This window comes from Octopus bimaculoides, chromosome 5 (genome assembly GCF_046866305.1).
Source record: "Octopus bimaculoides isolate indiv1 chromosome 5, ASM4686630v1, whole genome shotgun sequence".
Taxonomy (NCBI): domain Eukaryota; kingdom Metazoa; phylum Mollusca; class Cephalopoda; order Octopoda; family Octopodidae; genus Octopus; species Octopus bimaculoides.
The window spans coordinates 89,610,734-89,631,186 of NC_142932.1; the positions used below are offsets into that span (position 1 = coordinate 89,610,734).

At 32.9% G+C, this 20,453-nt stretch overlaps 1 protein-coding gene across 50 annotated transcripts in view; it reads left to right on the top strand.

Moving 5' to 3' along the window:
• LOC106869124 (sorbin and SH3 domain-containing protein 1) overlaps positions 1 to 20,453 on the top strand; it is a 487,488-nt gene that overhangs the window by 409,135 nt on the left and 57,900 nt on the right. The window contains exon 1 of one of the 50 annotated variants that reach the window (XM_014914675.3): positions 4,470 to 8,677. The exons of 48 other annotated variants lie outside the window; for them this stretch is intronic. In XM_014914675.3, the coding sequence (XP_014770161.2) occupies positions 4,987 to 8,677 (3,691 nt within the window). In that variant the 5' untranslated portion in view covers positions 4,470 to 4,986. Of the gene's footprint in view, positions 1 to 4,469; positions 8,678 to 20,453 lie in introns of those variants that run through there. One more of the 50 variants, XM_014914674.3, reaches the window with a different exon arrangement.

Consider the following 20,453-nt stretch of genomic DNA (forward strand, 5'->3'; position numbering starts at 1 on the left):
GGATTAAGTCTACTGCTCAAGAATTAGTTAATGACAGACAAAATGCTTTGTGGTGTTTGCTTCAATCCCTTTGCATTCTGAGTTCGCTCACCCTCCCAAGTTGACTTTGCCTTTCATCTGTCCCAGTTCTAAAACACTTGTGCTAGTGTTAAAAATAGTTGTTATTATTGATAGAGAGTAGTGATAAAGAATAGACGGTAAGTTTGGCAGGATGTTGGACATTTAACTCAGTGCTCTAACAAACCTGCCATCTATTCTTTATCACCATAATAATTGTTATTGTGAGGATTACAGTAATACTGTGCATAGACAGTAGCAAGAAGAGATTTTATCTTTCTGAAGTAAAATAAAATAAATACCGGTTATATATTTGGTTTCATTTAATGGTTATTTGTCCTAGCTACACAATTGGCTTCAAATCTCATTTTTATCTATTTATTAGTTTTAACTGTAATTTCCCAGAAAATTAATACTTCCAGCTAAAATCACTTCATTACTTCTCTTACAACTTTGAGAAAGGCAGCTTTGTTTCACAATGCACATTGCACTTTATAAATGCAATAAAAATATCAATATAAATTCATTTGACTAGATTAAGAACATTTTAACAAGAGAGTATGTATAACCTATTGAACTGTCTTCAATTTGTTGATTGATGTTTGTGTTATGATATCAAGAAGAATAACAGGAAATGTTGACTTGAACATGTAATTAAATTTTAAAAAATCAAAGAAGCATTATAGAGACAATAATAATAAAGATTTATAGAAGAGAGGCATAATATCACAGATTTTTAATGGGGAGGAGTTTAGTATATACACAGTGTATTACTGATGCTTATTGATCCCATGTGGAGAAAAAGCAAACATTTTTTACAGGGATAATTTTTGTAGGATAAATATATAGTTTATTGATTCAGGTACGATTTTACCATTTATCCCATACCACCACAGAAGTGTGAAAGGCAAAATCAATCACAACAGGATTTGAACTCACAGCAGCAAACAGTGAAACTGAATACTGCAATGCATTTTGTCTGGTACTCGTATAGTATTTCTGCTATGTTCCTAATGATATTTATAATGATTTTTATTTTATTTTACTTTTGTATATTCGTTTTTCCATACATGGGTAGGAGGATTTATTTGTTACAGCTGGATACCTATCCTACCACTAACCATTGGGCCCTAAACTAGGGAGTGAGTAGTGCCTATTTTTGCTGCTGGGTCAGCCAAAATGAAGCAATGTTGACGCTCTTACCCAGGAAAAGTAGCACAATAACTGTAATAAGATCTAAATTTAGAGTCATGTGAACAGTAGCCTGCAGTTTAATCTTACGGCCATTACCCTTCTTAATGATAATGTTAATGATGGTGTTGATGATTAATATCCTAAAAGCAATGAAGCTATTATTTGGTACAGGTGAATTGAGTGGGATAAAAACCAACATACATTCCTGTTATCTAAATACTTCTTGTATTTTTATGATTTATCGCAATAAACGTCTTTGGATAGCATCACCACCCTGTTAGTGACCATCACCATTTGAGTGTCAGCTAAGTACATTTATTAAAGAATGTTAGCTTAGGTCTAGAGCAGTGGACTGGAATAATTAGTATAGCACAAAATAAAAATACGTCATAGTACTTAGTCACATCTGTTTGCATTCTGAGTTCAAATCTCACTAAGATCAACTTTGTCTTTCATTCTTCTGTGCATTAACTTTGCTTTTCATTTTTCAAAAATTGATGCTGCTTTTCATTGTCTTTGAATTGATGAACTAAATACTGTATTCTCCAGAATTTGAAGCTTTATGCCTATATTAGAAATCATCATTATTATTAGAATTTTTAATTAGGTTACTAACCAAAATACTTCTGAGACTGGTGAGAGTGATACAGTTGATGTTCAATTGGAATGTCTGTAAATCAAGTATTGAGTTATATCCGTTCAAATTTTGATTTCTAATATCCCAAGAGTTCACTTTGCTTTTCATTTTCTTAGGGCCAATATAATACAGGGGTTAATTTAATTTATATCACCTTTCACCACAAATTCATGGTCTTGTGCCTGTATTAAACATTATTATTATTATTATTATTATTATTATTTTCATTAGCATCTTCTTCCAATGCTGTTTCCATTTCTTGCCAAGTGTCTTCCTGACACCTAGGGCAGAGAAATGTACTGTGTACATTGGTAGGCCATTAAAACAAACACACTAGATTGTTCATTTACAGAGTAATGTGATAGAGAAAAGGAGGAAGACAGAGAGAAAAAGGGGAAAAAATATAGAAAAGTAAACAGATAAAATAGGGGGGGGGGAATTCACAGCGATAATGCTCTTCTCAATACATATGACGTACCAGTTAAGACAATCTTTTACATTTCCTGCATGCATGTTAAGCCAGGAGTCATTCTTAAATAATTTTCAATTCCTTTTTTGATCATTCCAAGTGCTCTTACAATCACTGGTATTGTAACCATCTTGAGATGCCACATCTTTTTGATTTCGATTAGCGAATCTTTATGTTTTCTGAGCTTATCAAATTCTTTTGCCGAGATATTATGATCACAGAGTATGGTCATGTCAATCAATAAACAAACTTTATTGTTTTGTCTTTCACAATAATATATCTGGTTTATTTGTCTTGATGGTTCAGTCTGTACATACTTGGAAGTCCCAAAGAATAGTTACATTTTCTCCCTCAGTTACAACCTTAGGTTGGTGCTTGTACCATTTGTCAGCAGTTTTGATTTTATAATGCCGACACATCCAATGTAGATATTGGTCAACTCTGTCATGTCTTGATTTGTACTCTACAAGTGCTAAAACCTTACATCCAGAGATTAGGTGGTCAACTGTTTCTATCCCATTGTTGCAGTATCGACACTTTGGGTCTACACCATTTTTCATCACATTGGCTTGATAGCTATGGGTCAATAAGCTCTGATCTTGATATTCATTGTGCAGATTATTCAGCAAACCAGGATACCAGCATCACTCTTCTTCAGAAGCCAAGTGACACAACAAAACAACAAAGTAAGAACACAGTGCAGCTCTGCCTTGCTGAACCCTCATTCATTGAAGTAACAACAGAATCCAAACTGTAGATTACATCTTAAACCAAGATGGCACGATCACAGTTTGAATATCTTTAGTCATAGGCTTATTGGATAAGGGTTGATCTAGAAACAAACAAACAACAACAACAAAGAACTTCAACATAGCTGTTTGACCTGCTAGAAATAGCAGTCAAAACTCTTCCCAATAAAGTTATTAACTTAAGGATACATTGAATAACATATACTTGAAAAATGAATTACAGGATGGTGATGAATGGAACATTTTTGATTGTAGGCCTACTTGATCAGAGATGGTCAAGGACTATATATATATAATCATAAGCTTTAACATATTCATTTAAGAGGTTTGACACCCCCACCCCCCGACATGCCATGCCTTTTCATATATTAGCATTTAAAAGTGTAACTTTGATTAAAAGAGGGCCTGTAAGGGAGAAAACAATCCAAATACCCACTAATCAGTGACACAACAACGATAATAATAATAACATTAATAATAATAATAATAGTAATAATAATGGAATTAACTTTGAAATTAAATCAAGTAAAATAAGCTCATTCCTTTCATTATTTAGAGGAGTAAATAATAATAATAATAATAATGATGATCATTTACTAAATTGATCACCAAAAATGGGCTAATGGCAGCAGATAGCAGAATCAATCAAAAAATAGTTATAACTGACACCTCTTCATATTATGAGCTCAAATCCTGATGCTAAAGTTAGAAATCCTTATCATTATGGATTAATACCTGTAGGGATTCCACTGTCTCCTATATCTGTCAAGAATTGGTTTTGTGCTTAAAGAAGAAATTATTACGAAAAAATTCTTCTGATCAGAAAGTTATCTATAAATTTCTTCATTTTTATAGATTATCATCCTTCAAAATAGCTATTTATCTTTTGATAGTTCCATAAATGATTGGAACTAATACGAAAAATAATGTAGTTTTAATATCGTTTTGATTTTAAAATCTGTTTTGAATTAAATATTTGAATGTCATACCTGTTTCCCTTATTATCATTTTTTTTGTTTTTACATTATGATGTTTAGGTTCAGTCCTCTCTTTAATAACCTATATGAACCTTAAATTGTAAAGATTGTAGAAGGTTCCCATATGATAAATACTATTGAATTTTGGTACAATCTACTAATGATGTTATATTAGCATGTCTGCATTTTAAATTTAATATGTATTGTAAATAACACATCTCAGATGGTGCATGGCTTGTTCTGTTTTCAAGCATGAAGTCAATAACTTGAAAAAATTTTTTTAGAAATTTAACAAAAAAAATGCATCTTTTGGATTGTTCTTCTGTTTTTAATTTTTTTTTTTTTTAATATCTTGCACTAACATTTGTTGCCTTTTTTTATTGCAGAGAGTTTGGAATTATTGATGTCAGGTTTCTCCGCTTGCATGGCTCGCCTCATTAAGCATAGTACATTGATTACTTGACTTCATATGAAGTTGAGCTGTAGAATTAACTAATTATTTACTGTGCTATGATGATTGTTGTTACTATGACAACCAATAACATACATCATTTTCCAGCCCCATTATCAAACCATTCTCAGGCCCCTTCTAGTACAAAAAAGAAAAAAGAAGGAAAGAGCTCAGAATAGAAAAGCTTGTGTTCTGTTGTTCCCCTCATTTGCTAATATTATTTAGATTCCAGTCTGGCTTATAGACTAACAATAATCCCTTTCATAACTACCACTCTGGGAAGCTCTATGTAATTATACACATATACAAACGATAATTCATGAAAGATTAATGATTCTGCTTCCAGCTCCATTTTTTTAAACATATCTTGTTCATCTCCTAGAAATGTGCACCAATTATTTTGTGTCTCTTAAATATCTGAATTTCAGACAATAACAAAAACACATGATAATATGAGATATAAGGACCTTTTATACTTTATCCAACCTCTGTTATCATCTAATAAGCAACACATTAGCAAAATATCCAATACTTTCATTTACCTGTTCATCAACTCCATCATTTGTAATGTTATTGATAAAATGCAAAGCCCAACATTGTATAAGTATGACACAAACCAACAATCTTTCTTCAGTGTAGACAAAGATACAAGTGATTCTCTATACACTGGTAATGAAGAAAATACAAACATTTACTCTCTAAACCCTAAAGCTAATCAACAGAAGAGTGTGCCTAAAAATACATTTCCCTTTGATGATACCATGACTAGATTTGAAATGGGTGCAAGAGATCAAAACTCTACTGAGGAGGAGTTAGCTAAATCTAACAATTTTTCTATCAATGATAGGTCTCAGAACAGATCAGACCAAGCTAATATTAGTAATCATGTGAAAACTGACAGCTTGCTAGCTCATGAATCAAAATTTTTAGGTGTCAAAGATTCTGCACATGAAGATCAGTATAGGAGAAATGTATCTGAAGAAATATCACTTCTTGAAGAAAATAGAGCAAACTACAAACAGTTTGCTTCACAGCTTGGTGCCCAGTTATGGAACTCACAGAAGGAGATGAAGGAGGAACGATCCAAGCACAAACCTGGTAGTAATGACCCTGTTAATCGTATAGATCATCATACCTATCAGTCTTATGCTGCTGGAATACTACATTCCTCGAAAAGATCTGAAAAATTTTTAAAGCTCAAGAAAAACTTTGACATACTCAATCAGATTTCTGTTCTTGAGAATCACTATGGCATTTCTAGTACTGCTGTGTCTGAACCAAACAACAATAACTATAATAAGCTTCCCCCTAAAAAACTTCGCATGCTGAACCAACTCTACCAGGAATTAAATGATGCGCAAAGCAAAAGAGAATTCTATTGCTCTCTACATTCTGTCCAAAATCACTGGAATCCAAATAATGACCAAGGGTTGAAGCTTCAAAAACCTTTTAGAGATCGATTTGCAGTTTACAGTAAAGGTGTTAACAGAAACCAACCTGTGAAACATGCCGAGATAGGTCAAATAAAGTCATCACAATCAGTTAAGAATCTATGTATGAAATATACCCAACTTGATAATGAGAACAAAGATCAGAAATTGAAATTTACCAAAAATGATTCCAACTCAAAACAACACAATACTTTACCAAGGGTTCTTACAGAGAGAAAAAAAGACAATCTTGGATCATACACACCCCGACCTATTCATGGGACTAATATTGAAGAAGTTCCACATTTATATGAAATTCATGTAAAACATGCTCGGTCATTGCCTCGCCTAAATTTGCAATCATTACATATTCGTTCTGAATCGGCACCTTACGAAAATAAACGTGAGAGGCATTCTCCAGTTCTGACAAGGTCATCATCATGCAGAGACTCTTTTTTTGATTTCTCAAGGAATTTAGAAAATAATAACACCAACAGCAGCAGCAATGACTTTCATGGAAATTTTCCAGAAAATAATTCATCTATTTCAGCAATTCATAACAATTTGACATTAAGTTCACCACATGCAAATGATTGTTTAAATAAATCATCTTTTAGTTCATCTTCAACTGAAAATGATATTCATTTCAATGGTAGTAAGTATCAATATGGTGAAGAATCTACAAGAAATCCACATGAAAACCTGTCTTTTAAGCATGATAGAAAGTTAACAGTAATGAACAAAGACAGTGTCATGAATAACATGACTTCCATTGATTCTCATCCATCTTCTCAGAAGGAAAACTGCAATCCTTTCCAAACTGAAAATGATTACAATCAGATCACAGCACCTCTAACAAATGGGGACAAAGATCATCAGAATTCTACAGCAAGGAATAATGATGATACTGTGAATCCAGTATTTTATATCCGTGATGTAAAGAGTTTTGTCAAAGACAATAACGAATTTTATAGGGAATCTCTTTTCGATGTACCAAACCAGTATTTTGAAGTTCCAGTTTTAAATTCTTCACCTCCAGATTCTCCTCCACCTATTGATGAATTAGATAGGGAAGAAGTAGCCTTTCTAATGCAGTCACATGACCCCTATGATATTTATCCTTACAAACATTTTCCAACAGATGATCCTGCTATTTATTTTGATGATGACTTGGGACAAGGACAGAGATTATATAAATCCTTATCTGTACCTTCTTTCCACACTAGTAATGAAGCAGAGGATTATTTATTAGAGAGCCAACCTGTGGAATCTGAAGATTTACATGTTGATAACAAAAATCTAAATCAAATTAAAGATGGCCATCATCCTAATTTTACAATGCCATACTCTTTGCAAGCACCTATGCAGTCATTTGAACATGTTGAACCTCAAGAGCAAGTTCCAAATCATATTCAAGATACATGTAGTGCTAGTAATTGTCAGTCAGAAAATAATCAAATATACAAAATTGATGAAAATTTAACTATTCAAGGGCTAGACAGTGCTGATAAGGAACTAATAAGAAACCACATTAATAATTTAAATGGAGAGTGTTTACTTTCTGAACTGTTGTGCTCACGTAATAGAAGGTCTCATAGGATTTCAAATAAGCAAAATAACTATACAAATAGTAAAGTTGATCCCCAAAATATTATAGAAAACTCTAAAGAAAATAAGGCTATCTCTAACACAATTGGAGACAGGTCTACTGTAAGTTCAGTTGTCATCTCACCCAATCCAATTTCTTTGACAACTGAATGTACAAGACCTACCACAACTATTCACTCCCTCCAACTAAGTTCTAATCCCTTCTATACTCCTGCCAGCTCAGAAATTTCCACTTCATATCAATCTGACTTATTGCATAAACCATCTGATAGTAAGATAGTGAAAAAAACATCTAAACCACCAGAGGTTCCTCCTCGTACATCAGGTATAAGCATTATTAAAGCGGCTAGATCAGGTGTACCACCTCATATACATGGAATAAACACAGCAAAAACATCTCCTGTACTAGATCTGCCACCAAGCATGTCTGAAATAAACCCACTTAAAAGATATGACTACTCTGTTTCCCCAGACACATCTGGGATAAATCCATTTAAAACATCAAGCCAACCAGATATATCTACAAACATATCTGGAGTTAATCCATTAAATATATATAACCAGTCTAATGTCACAACAATTGGAGTAAATCCTTTTCTAACTTTTAATCAATCAGATATATCTCCAAGCAGGTCTAGTATCAACTCCTTTCAAACATTTAGTCAACCTAATCTATCTCTTAACACCTCTGGAATGAATCCATTTAAAGCTGCTATCCCATCAGATAGGCCTCTTAACACATTTGCATCAAATCCATTTAAACCCTCTAATTTGTCACAGCTATCTCATAGCACATCTGGAGTTAGTGTAAATGTATTATCTAATCAACCAGATTTATCAGCTGGCATTCATGGAGTTAACACTGTCAAAACACCACAAACTCAACCAGTTTTATTGAATGATACTCACAGAATGAATATTGTCAACACAATGCAAAATGAACTACAAAACAACAACTGGCAAATGACTTCAAATACCACAGCTACTACTACTACTACTTCTACAATAACTACAACAGCTAATGCAACAACTACTATTAGTACTACAACAACTACAACTGCAGAACAGGAAATGATTATTTCACAGCCAGACCAAGAAAATACAGGTGAATCATTTTACACCTGATTCATTAGTTTATATTGAAAAGTATAATGATAATAGTAATAATTGGTTCCCTGTTTAGGAAAAGTCCTCTTTATTTTAGTACTAATTTTATGTGGTTTGATATTGTAGTTTCTTGGTTCATCTATTCTTTCTTTTTGTTTTTGGCTTTCAAATTTATTCATTTCTTTCATTAATACTTGCTACATTTAATAGTTAACATAATTATTTTTGTTTTCATTTATGGTTTATCATTGTCTTTAAATTACTTTATGGAGAAACACATACACACATACACACAATGCCTTAGCATGGCCTTAACTTTTATGGTTAAAAACGAACTGACAAAAAGTGTGTGTGCTTGCGTGAATACATGTATTTGCAAATATATTCAACCTTCCCATTAACTTAATACAAACATTGGACCTAAGTGAAGAAAAATTTCCATTCCTGTTAAAAACTCATTAATTTCATTTATCTTAATTGAAATTAATTTTTTTTGTTTAGAAGTCTAAAGTTCAATATGAATATCTATTTTTAAAATGATGATAATTGTTTTTAATAAGACAAAGAAAACTAAAAAATTTTTTTTTTAGTGAGAGGAAGGGAATATTTGATTAAATCAGCCTCAGTACCCGACTGGTACTTTGAAAGACAAAATTGACCTTAGTGAGATTTGAACTCAAAATATATAAATAGTTGGAATAAATTCCAAAAATCCTTTTTCCAGCACTATCAATTCTGCCAATCCAATGGCCTTAATAATGATAATAATAATAATATTAATAATAATAATGATGATGATTAAACAATACATGCAAACACACAATATATGTATATATATATATATATGTATATATATATATATATATATATATATATATATATATATATATATATATATATGTATATATATATATATATATATATATATATATATATATATATATATATGTGTATGTATATATATGTGTGTGTGTATATATATATATATATATATATATATATATATATATATATATTTCTCTACATATAGCAAATCATAAACATTTAATATTAATATATAGTTTTTTGGCATTCTTTCCATGAAAACTGGACTCTATGTTAATTTCTATCTATCAATCATTTTGATTTAATAGATTATTAATGATGTTTTGGCAGTCTCTGTAAGAAATTCACTTTGCAGTTATGGTGTTCCTATGTCAATTCAACTATATGGCATCTTGCACAAATATCTTTCTTTATAGTCTCAATTTTGGGCAATGCCTTCTGAGTAAATTTTTTTTAAAGGGAAACTGCATGAAAAACTGTTTTATGTATGTATAATGTGTGTGTGTTGGTGTGGCCATGTTGGAGCACCACCACCATATATATATATATATATATATATATATATATATATAGCAATGTTAATTCTCTAAATGAAGTATTAACAGTAACTGCACGATAAAGTGTAGTATATTGCCACTTAAGTGTGGCTGACCCCTAGGGGTGGATGTTACTGTTGCTTTTAGCCCCAGGAGGACATCTCCTCCAGCTGGCTTATCGACACACTACTGTGTCCTGTTTGCCAAGGGAAGTTATCCCTCCCATCATGATCTGTAGCACGAACAGACCCGGGTTTCAGGGTTATTTCCCTTCGTCAGCGTCTGATAGCCACTGATCTTTGATGAGAGAGATAAAATCTTGGCAATCTTATATCTACTTTTCCAGTGAAATTCTTCACTGATATCGAAAAGGTGAAAACAAGCAATGTTAATTCTCTAAATGTAGTATTAACAGTAACTGCACGATAAAGTGTAGTATATTGCCACTTAAGTGTGGCAATATATATATATATATATATATATATATATATATATATATATATTGTTTGGAAACTTTAATCAAAAAATCAAGATGACTAATTCTAATAGAACTCAAAACAGAGCGTGAAATATGGTGAATCACTAAGTTATTTACAGAGTATATATATCCATTGTGTTTTGCATTAGTTTCATGTGATTGTTGAGTTTATGAGGGATTGTTGTTGTGTGTGTCCCATGTATATTTGATTAAATTTCCTGTGGTATTTACTCTTCTGTGATATAATTAGTGAAATGCCTTGAAAGTATTGCCCTAACATAGTTACAGTGCAATGACTGAAACCAGTAAAAGAGGAAAAAAAGGTGATTAATACATATTAATATAAGCAATAAAAGGTTTCAGTTTCTAATTTGAGAAGGAGGGTGAGGTAGGTTCCCTGTAGTGTAATTGGTAAGCTATGGTTCTAGTCATGTCAGTAGGTCTGTTGCTTTTTCCTATCTCTATACATTCACACATATACACAAACAGGAGAAAAAAGTACTTTACACCAGTAGTAAAGTGACTGAATTAAGTTGTATTATTTATAACCAAAGAAAAACTTGTCTATTCAACTAAAAAAAAAAAAAATATTACAATATTTTTTTGAAATAATCATCATTTATTGAAATGGGGTGAGTCACCAAACTGCTTAACTGTCCTAAAAAGAAAAGCTGGTATCTTCCTAGTTTGGACTAGCTATGTTAAAATTAAAACTTTAATTGAACTGTTTTACTCTTTTACTTGTTTCAATCATTTGACTGTGGCCATGCTGGAGCACCGCCTTTAGTCGACAAATCGACCCCAGGACTTATTCTTTAGGAGCCTTATACTTATTCTATCGGTCCCTTTTGCCGAACCGCTAAGTTACGGGGACCTAAACACACTAGCATCGGTTGTCAAGCGATGTTGGTGGGACAAACACAGACACACAAACATATACACACACATGCATATATATATATATATATATATATATATATATATATATATATATACATATATACGACGGGCTTCTTTCAGTTTTCGTCTACCAAATCCACTCACAAGGCTTTGGTTGACCCGAGGCTATAGTAGAAGACACTTGCCCAAAGTGCCACGCAGTGAAAATGAACCCCGGAACCATGTGGTTGGTAAACAAGCTACTTACTACACAGCCACTCCTGTGCCTTTTAGTGTTATTTAAAAAGTTTGAGATTTCAGTCAATTATATTCAACCCTAAAGTTTAATGCCACTCATTTCATCACTCTCTGTTTATGAAATGGCTAAAACTGAGCAGTGTCACATCCTTTTAGAGAGAGAGAGAGAGGTATTGCTCTTTTACAGACTTAAATACCTGAAGCAATTTACATATGCACAACATACATATACATTGTGCATGCGTGTGTGTGCACACACACAGAATTTCTATCAAATTTCTCTCATAAGACATTGGTCAACCCATGGCAATTGCTGTAGGTACTTACCCAAAGTGCCATGCCATGTAATTAAACAGCTTTAACCACACAGCCATGCCTAATAACTACATCTTAAAAGTGACTTATTTTAATAATTAATTGAAACATACTGCTAGTTCATTCTATATTGTCATGCACGTCATCATTGTTTAGTCCAAGGTTATCATTGTCATCATTGTTTTAGTCCAACTCATTGAGTTTAAGGCTTTCCAGCCAAGCCACCCCTTTATTTTTTCAGACAAAATATATCTAAGATGACATTATTCATTTTTTTCTTCTTTTTTAAAGACATCGGGTGTAATTTGAGGGAGATTTGGCTTTCATATATAATAGGTTGAGTGACTTATGTGGAGGCTCCCTCATTGTTATACATGATATACTGCAGTGTATGTGTATCTTGACTAAACCAACCTATAAAAGCCCAATCTTTTCCATGCTAACCATAAAAGATTAGAAAGATTAAATTATGGTCATACCTGGTTAAGACTAATGTTTGTATCTTGGTGAAACCAACCTAGTAAAGCTCATTCTTTTCTTAACTGTGCACATTGAAAAATTATAAACATTGTTGGCTATATGCTACACATGGCTTTAATGCTATGTATGGTCAGGGAAGTTAATGTGTCAAGTCTTCTCTTTCCAAATTGATATTGTTTTGTTCCAGGTTAGCCCTGAATGAAAAGAAATGGTCAAAAGCAATCCTGCCATGACCATTCCATTTTTTATTCAGGCATCATATATCTTTTTTTTTTAAGATGGTTGTGCATGGTTTAATGGAGTTTTGGTTGCTGTTTCTAACAAGGCAAGCAACGATATTGAGACTCCCTTACCGGTTTATCTTTACCAAAGTTATACTCATAATTAGATAAGAGAACAGCACTCAGAATACTTGTTGGTCATATAGTGTTCCAGCTGCTGTTGTTGTTATTTACAGTTTTATAGACTAAGGGTAAAGAATAAAGACCCCTTTTGATCATGAATGACCTTGGGATTGCACCTAGAAAGTTCCCCTTTGAGGCACAAGTCTGGGCAAGATTGTTTATGGAAGACCAGCAGTCACCCATCCATACGCTTTCCACACCAGCAATGTTATCCAAGGGAAAGGCAAAGGTCAATACAGCTTGGCACCAGTGACATCACAACTCATTTCTACAGCAGCATGAAATAAAGTATGTTGCTCAAGAGCACACAGCCTGATCCAGAAATCAAACTCACTACATCATGAATGAGCCCAGTGCTCTAGCCACAGAGCCATGATGCAACAGATAATATATTGAACTACTTGCTCTTAAGTTACAAGCTCAAGTCTACTGTGAATGTATTATTGTGTTCTTGGGCCAACCACTTTATTTTGTATCATCCAAGTTCAACACTCAGCTATCAGGAATAAGTGTCTGATCATTTGGGAATGTCAACCTACAATAGATCAGAATCCTATCCTGCAGGCGATTTAACTCTTATTCACTTCATACCACTGGACAACCATTAAATTCTGTTCCTTGGAACAGGTGGGGTGCTTAAGAGATGTTTCCATTTTCCATTTCATATACAGTGGTTGGACAGCACTTAGATCAAGTCAATGGAAAAAACTATAAACAATTCTCTCTCACTATCTCCCATTCTCTTTTTTTACTTTCTCTCTCTCTCCCTCTCACTTTCTCTCTTTTCCTTCCTCTCTTTCTCTCTTTCCTTCCTCTCTTTCTCTCACTCACACATACATACACACACAGCAATTTTTTTCTCTTAGTATTTAGTTAGCCATGTGAAACACAACCAACCTGTTTATATGAAATAATTGCATGATATGGACTTCATGATAAAATCTTAACCTTTTATATCTATGGTTGTGAGCAAGCAATGTGGTAAAACAACTTTGTTATAACAACATAACAGCAATTTAAAGGTAAAACATAGTTTCTACCTGCCTTTCATTTATTTCTAACAAAACCAACCAACCAATGATGGCTGCAAGTACATGGAATGGTGGTTGTAGTTTCTTTTTTTTTTTTTAATGTAGCTTGTTTTTTTCTATCTGCATGTCAGTTCTGCTTTGGTGATACTTCTACACACACACGCGCGCATGTATGCGCACACAAACACACACCTGCACACACACAATTTAGCTGTAAGCTATGTAAGTGAATCAAGGGCCCGAATGTTTTGTTCATTGTACTTCCTTGATTCATTTATATAGCTTTACAGCTAAATATACATACATATTTGCTCTACTTTTGAGTATTGAGTTCTAGTCTTCTATTTGTGTCATTTTACTTTTATATGTGTGTATAAATGTTTGACATTTTTTTTTTTAATGATGCAAACCCTGCTTAACATACATGAAAGGTACTAAAATGTGGGGACCATTTGGGAATTTTTATTGCCTTACCTTTTTAGTTTAATTAGCATTATACAGAATGTAAATAAGAAAGAAGTTTTGCTATTGAATTTAAGTAAAATCTAAACACATGCACAACTGGGCCAGGATTTAGAATGATCTCTAAAAAAACAAAAACAAACAAAACTATAGCCAGCACCGATGAGAGAGTATGGACTTGGTTGTGTGTGTAAAATCTAAGACGTGAAGGTTGATGAGAGAGAGAACTGCAACACTACTAGGCTGATATCCATTTTCCAGCTGAATTGGTTGCAGTGATGTGAAATGAAGTGCTTTTCAAAAACACAGTGCACTGTTTGGCTCAGGAATTAAACCCACAACCTTACAGTCACAAGTTCAATACCATTAGGTCACCTAGCCACATGCTTTGACATGTGTAAACATGCACTCACCCTCATGTACATGTACACATAAACACACACACACACACACTCTCTCTCTCTCTCTCTCTCTCTCAGTATTTATATACATCAGCTAAAATGTCAAATGCACAATTTATGAAAACTGTATGGAGAATTCCTGTGTTCTACTGGTGGGTGGAGGATGCAGATGTTTAGGGAATTATGTTGATTGTAAACTAGCTAGCTTAGTGGGAGCAAGAGACAATTCTACTTATAATACCTGGTATTCAATTACCATTGTACTTAATGGCCAATCATTTAAGGAAAAGGATCTCTTTTAGATTATACAAGATGTATGTATATACAAGACACATCAAGACTGACTTTTGCAATTCTACTTTGGGCAAAATGTGCGAAACAGAAAATGATAACTTTTTTAAATAGTTTATTTAGTCTGTAACAATTGAATATTTAGAATCAAAATCAGTTGCTTGTTAATTTTATTAGTTGATTCTATGCACTCTGTGTCAGTCTCTGATTCATTCCCACCCTATCTTTTTCTTTCTTTCTTTCTCGTTAACTCTCTTTTTTAACTTCAGCTTTTAATTCTTAAAATCCTTTACAGCAAGACTATTAAGAACATCAATTCATCTCATCTGATTGTGAAGGCCTACAAGGAGTGTGGGCATTACCTCCCTTTCTCAGGATGAATAACAATAATAATAATTATTATTTCTTATATAGACACAAGGCCAGTATGTTTTCTACTGTGCACCAGTATCAGCTAATAATAATAATACTTTTTACATAAGGTACAAGGCCTGAAATTTTGGGGTAGGGGACCAGTCAATTACATCAACCTCAGTGCATAACTGGTACTTAATTTATCAAACCCAAAAAGATGAAAAGCAAAGTCAACCCCAGCAGCATTTCAATGCAGAATGTAGCAACAGGTGAAATACCGCTAAGCATTTTAAATACTGGCATGCTAATGATTCTGCCAGCTCACTGCCTAAGCTAATAATAATAATAATGATAATAGTAATAATAATAATAATAATAATAATAATAATAATGATGATTATCAGATTTAGGTACCAAGAACAATATTGAGGGAGGGGTGTTAGTCATTACTATCAACCCCAGTACTTGACTGGTACTTTATTTTATAGACCCTAAAAGAATGACAGGTGAAGTTGACCTCAACAGAATTTTGAACTCAAAACATAATAGCACTGTAATGATTCTAACAGATCACAGCCTTCTTGTTGTTGTTGTTGGTGGTGGTGGTGGTGGTGGTGGTGGTGTTGTTGTTGTTGTTGTTGTTGTTGTTGTTGTTGTTGTTGTTGTTGTTGTTGGTGGTGGTGGTGGTGGTGGTGGTGGTGGTGGTGGTGGTGGTGGTGGTGGTGGTAACAACAACAATAATAATAATAAATATTTAAATTTAAATACATTATATGCACCAAATCTATGTGCTTGTACACTCTGTTCAAAAGATTACACTCATAATGTATGTATAGGTTAATAGGTTGTCTTTTGCTTTCTATTTGCTTCTGTGTTATTACATTATTTCAAATGTCTGTTATTCCATTTGAACTCAAAATGTAATGACGTGTAGCTATATACTGCTGTGTCTACCATTCTCTGCTCTATTCACAAAAATTATGATTTCTAATGAAGACACATTTCTTGGTGATGGTATTAAATTAACCTTGGTTTTGATAATGGTTTATTTTACTAATACTAGGATTTGACTTTGGCAGGATTTGAAAATAATTTAATAACACAATGCTTTTAATTTGTTACTCTACCAATTCTGCATGCTGCCATCCACTACTTCTTTTTCCTTTATTTCTTAACCCTTTAGCATTCCAATCAGCTATATCTGGCCTAAACATCCTACCAGTTTTATGTTAAAACTGGCCTCTCACACCTATACTACAATGTATTTCTGAAACCAAGCAATCACATCATGAAAGTGGCTTAGCTACAAGATGATGCATGATTAATTCAAAATAATGCGAATAAATAAGCATTACATTTGAGAGAGTAATCTGAATACTAAAGGGTTGAAACAACACAGGCCCTAAGTTTATAAGATAAGGATATTAGTCATTGAATCAGGTTTCAGTTGTAACTGCTTCCTCTTAATAATAATTGTTTCTAACATAGGCACAAGACCTGAAATTTTGTGACAGAGGGGTTTTACTCAATTATATGACCTCAGTGCTTCTCTGGATTCCAGTTCTTTATATTTGTGTAACTCATACATTATTGTGTTTAAATATTCTTATGAAATTTGGTAGGCAAAATGAAGCACTGCTACCTAAATTTATCGTATGGACTTTATTTGCAATTCCTAATATCTTACCCTAGTCTGGTTTGATTTTTTGGCATTAAACAGATTCTCACTTCAGTGATTTGCAGTTTTCAAAGCCACTTTTGTGCCAAGCATTTAAGATATTCTGGATATAAATTACCATTTGGCTTTCATTTATTCTTTACTTAGAGACAAATATTTATTGAGTCAGGATTAAACAGGTTCAATTGCAACTGAAGAAAATAAATCAAAGAACTTATTATTTTTTTTTACTAATCCTAAATAATCTTTTAATTGTACTTAATTTATATCCTCTTTTACTGGCTTCAGTTATTAGACAACAGCCATGCTGTAGCATCATCTTCAAAAATTATTAATTGAGTATATTGTCTCTAGTACTTACTTCAGTGTGATACTTAATTCATCAATCTCCATTTGTTGAACCACTAAGATACAAGGCATAAAGGAACATGACACTACCTATGTGGTAAAACATAGAATACACACACACTTGCATATTCAGAACTTTTCATACATACATGACTGGTTTTCACACAATTTCTCTCAACAAAGTTCCACTCACAAGACATTCTAACACAGGGAAGTTATGTTAGACAAGTGTCTTCTATTGTTTGGCTGCAATAGAAGACATGTGTTCAGCATGCTGGATAGCAGGATTGAACTGGGAGCTATGTGATTGCAAAGCTTCTTGACCACACTGCCAGGCCTGTACTTATTTATTTTATTTTACAAGTATTTATCATATAGCATTTCATTAATTGATATTTATTTATTCTATTGTTTTAATTAATGAATTATAAATTCAAATTACGACAAACGTAAATAAACAAACGAAGTTTGCTTTTAGAAGCGTTGAGATGTCTTTTAGAAAGTTAAAGAAGTGTTTGTTTTTTTTAATTCTCAATCGCAGAATAATGCTAATAATATAGCCTGAACAGGATAAACTACCCCTATTTTGAGAGAAAAGTGTAGGTGGCTAGCTGTGGACACGAACTCACATCCCCGTGATTACATGTCACAATGCTTTGACCGATTAAGCTAAACTACCCACTACAAATTCCTCTGCAAATTAAGATATATAAATCTCACTTTATGAGACGCTCTCATATGTTAAATTCAAATTACGACAAACGTAAATAAACAAACGAAGTTTGCTTTTAGAAGCGTTGAGATGTCTTTTAGAAAGTTAAAGAAATGATTTTTTTTTTTAATTTAAAAACAATGAAGCATAGTATTTGTTAGGTTAAAGTGCTGGACTACTGATCATATTATATAGTCATAGGTTTACATATAACGTCTTCAATTATTGTGTTGAGCTACTTAATTTTATTTGTCTCAGTCTACCTTTATCAAAGAAAAGGATCTGAATGTTGAAACAATCGCTGAGGCAATATGCAAGCATCCAAATTTGCAAAAAGCCATCCATATCCATGTTAACATGGAACAAAATTAGATATATTTGTTCCTTCCCTGTCCTTCCATATTCTCATTCTATTCCTTCTTATTTCTAAATTCCTCATCCCATTTCTTCTTGTTCCCAAATTCCTCTCCTTTTTCTACATATTCTCTCCCTACACTCAACTCATTCTTCTCTCCATTCACAGTCCCCAGATTACACTCAGCTCACTCCTCTTCTGCCTATACACAGTTGCTAGACTACATTCAGCTCATTCATCGTCTTCCTTTCTATATCTTACAATTTTATTACTTATGTTTATGTACCAAAACTTCTTACCATGATCCTAACTCTCAGCCATTTAGTGTTCTTTTACAGAATATTTTCTCTTAATTCCATTTTACTGAATGTTAAGCATTCAGATAGCTCAATCTGTAAGTGTTCCAGATGACAGTTAGGCAATAGGTCGACAGTATTATTTCAGTGCCCACAGCATGTAACTCTATCCATCTAGGTGTAAATAGATATAACAGAAGAGAAACAATTTTCTAATATGAGCAATGGAAGTGCTGTGTAAATTGACAAATTATTTTTTGTCCTGCTCTGTAGATTATCAATTTTGATACACTCTTTCCTGTTCTTTCTATTTCAAGAACATCTTTGTCAAACTTATTTGTAGTTATTAGATTTATATTTTGTTTTATTTTCCAAGGCTTTACATAAATCTCTCTTTTTTTCAATTTGACAATTGAAGATTACAGCTGTTAAGTATATGTGCGTTACAAATCTCCCCCCCCCCTCTCTCTCTCTCTCTCTCTATCTATCTTTCTATATATATATATATATATATATATATATATATATATATATATATATATATATATATATATATATATACACATATACCTACTCTATTGACAAATATATAAATATATGAGTTCCTATTTTTTCTGACTTATCGATTCTTAAACAACTCTGTGTATGTGTGTGTGTGTGTGTGTGCATGTTGCTACTAGTAATGGTTAAATATTTTGAATGTAAATGTATTGCTTTGTTTAGAATCACCAGAATCCAAGATGACCAATGGGTTGGATACATAGAGTTAATGTATTAATGGTAATTCTAGACAGTATACAGTCCAAACAATAATAGTCGTTATGTTTAACCTACATCAGCCCTGATTGAGCAGTTTTATGTTCAAAGACATTCCTGTCACAACCATCTTCTCTGTTTACCATTAATGAGTTCAAGAGTATATCATCCTGGATGCATGTCTCTTTCCCTTTTTTAAGAAGGAAATTTGGCTACTATTTCAAGCAGGTCAGGTGGCTGAGTAGAACTCTCTGTTCCTCTCTTGTATAGCTATATTGGTCTGTACTGGCAAGATAGCACATGCAGTAATGGTAGTATAAAGTTAATATAGCAGTATTAGTCTATTTTGGCAATATAAAGTCAATACAGTAATGCAGTATTTGTAATAAGAGAATACAGTTTTGGTAACCTACATTGGCAGTATAGATAAGTTCAATAGAATAACGTTTGTGTACATTGACAATGTAGATCCAATACAATAGAAGCAAATAAATAAATGGATGGATAAACAAATGAATATGTTATTTTAGTTTCCTTTAAAGGAGGGAAATATCTTAAGATTTTAAGCTGAACTCTGCTGAATACTTCAGCCTGGAATGTTTGTAGTTTGAAATTTCTCTGCTTAACAGCATTGGTAGAAACAATAGAGATTTTTTTTTCCCCTTACTGCAGTGATTCTCAACTTTTTCTAGGCCCTGCAACCTTCAGAAATGTTTGATTTAATTTTCACACCCATTACCAAAGTAATACTACATTTGGAGATATATTATCCATATAAATACAGTGAACAATCACACTTTCTTTTTGAAGTCTTTGATGGCCTGAGATTTCTTCATGACTATTGGCAGTACAGGCTTTATACAGTTTACTAAATAAATTAAACAGTAAAGATTACTTTTCTGTAGGGCATCATAA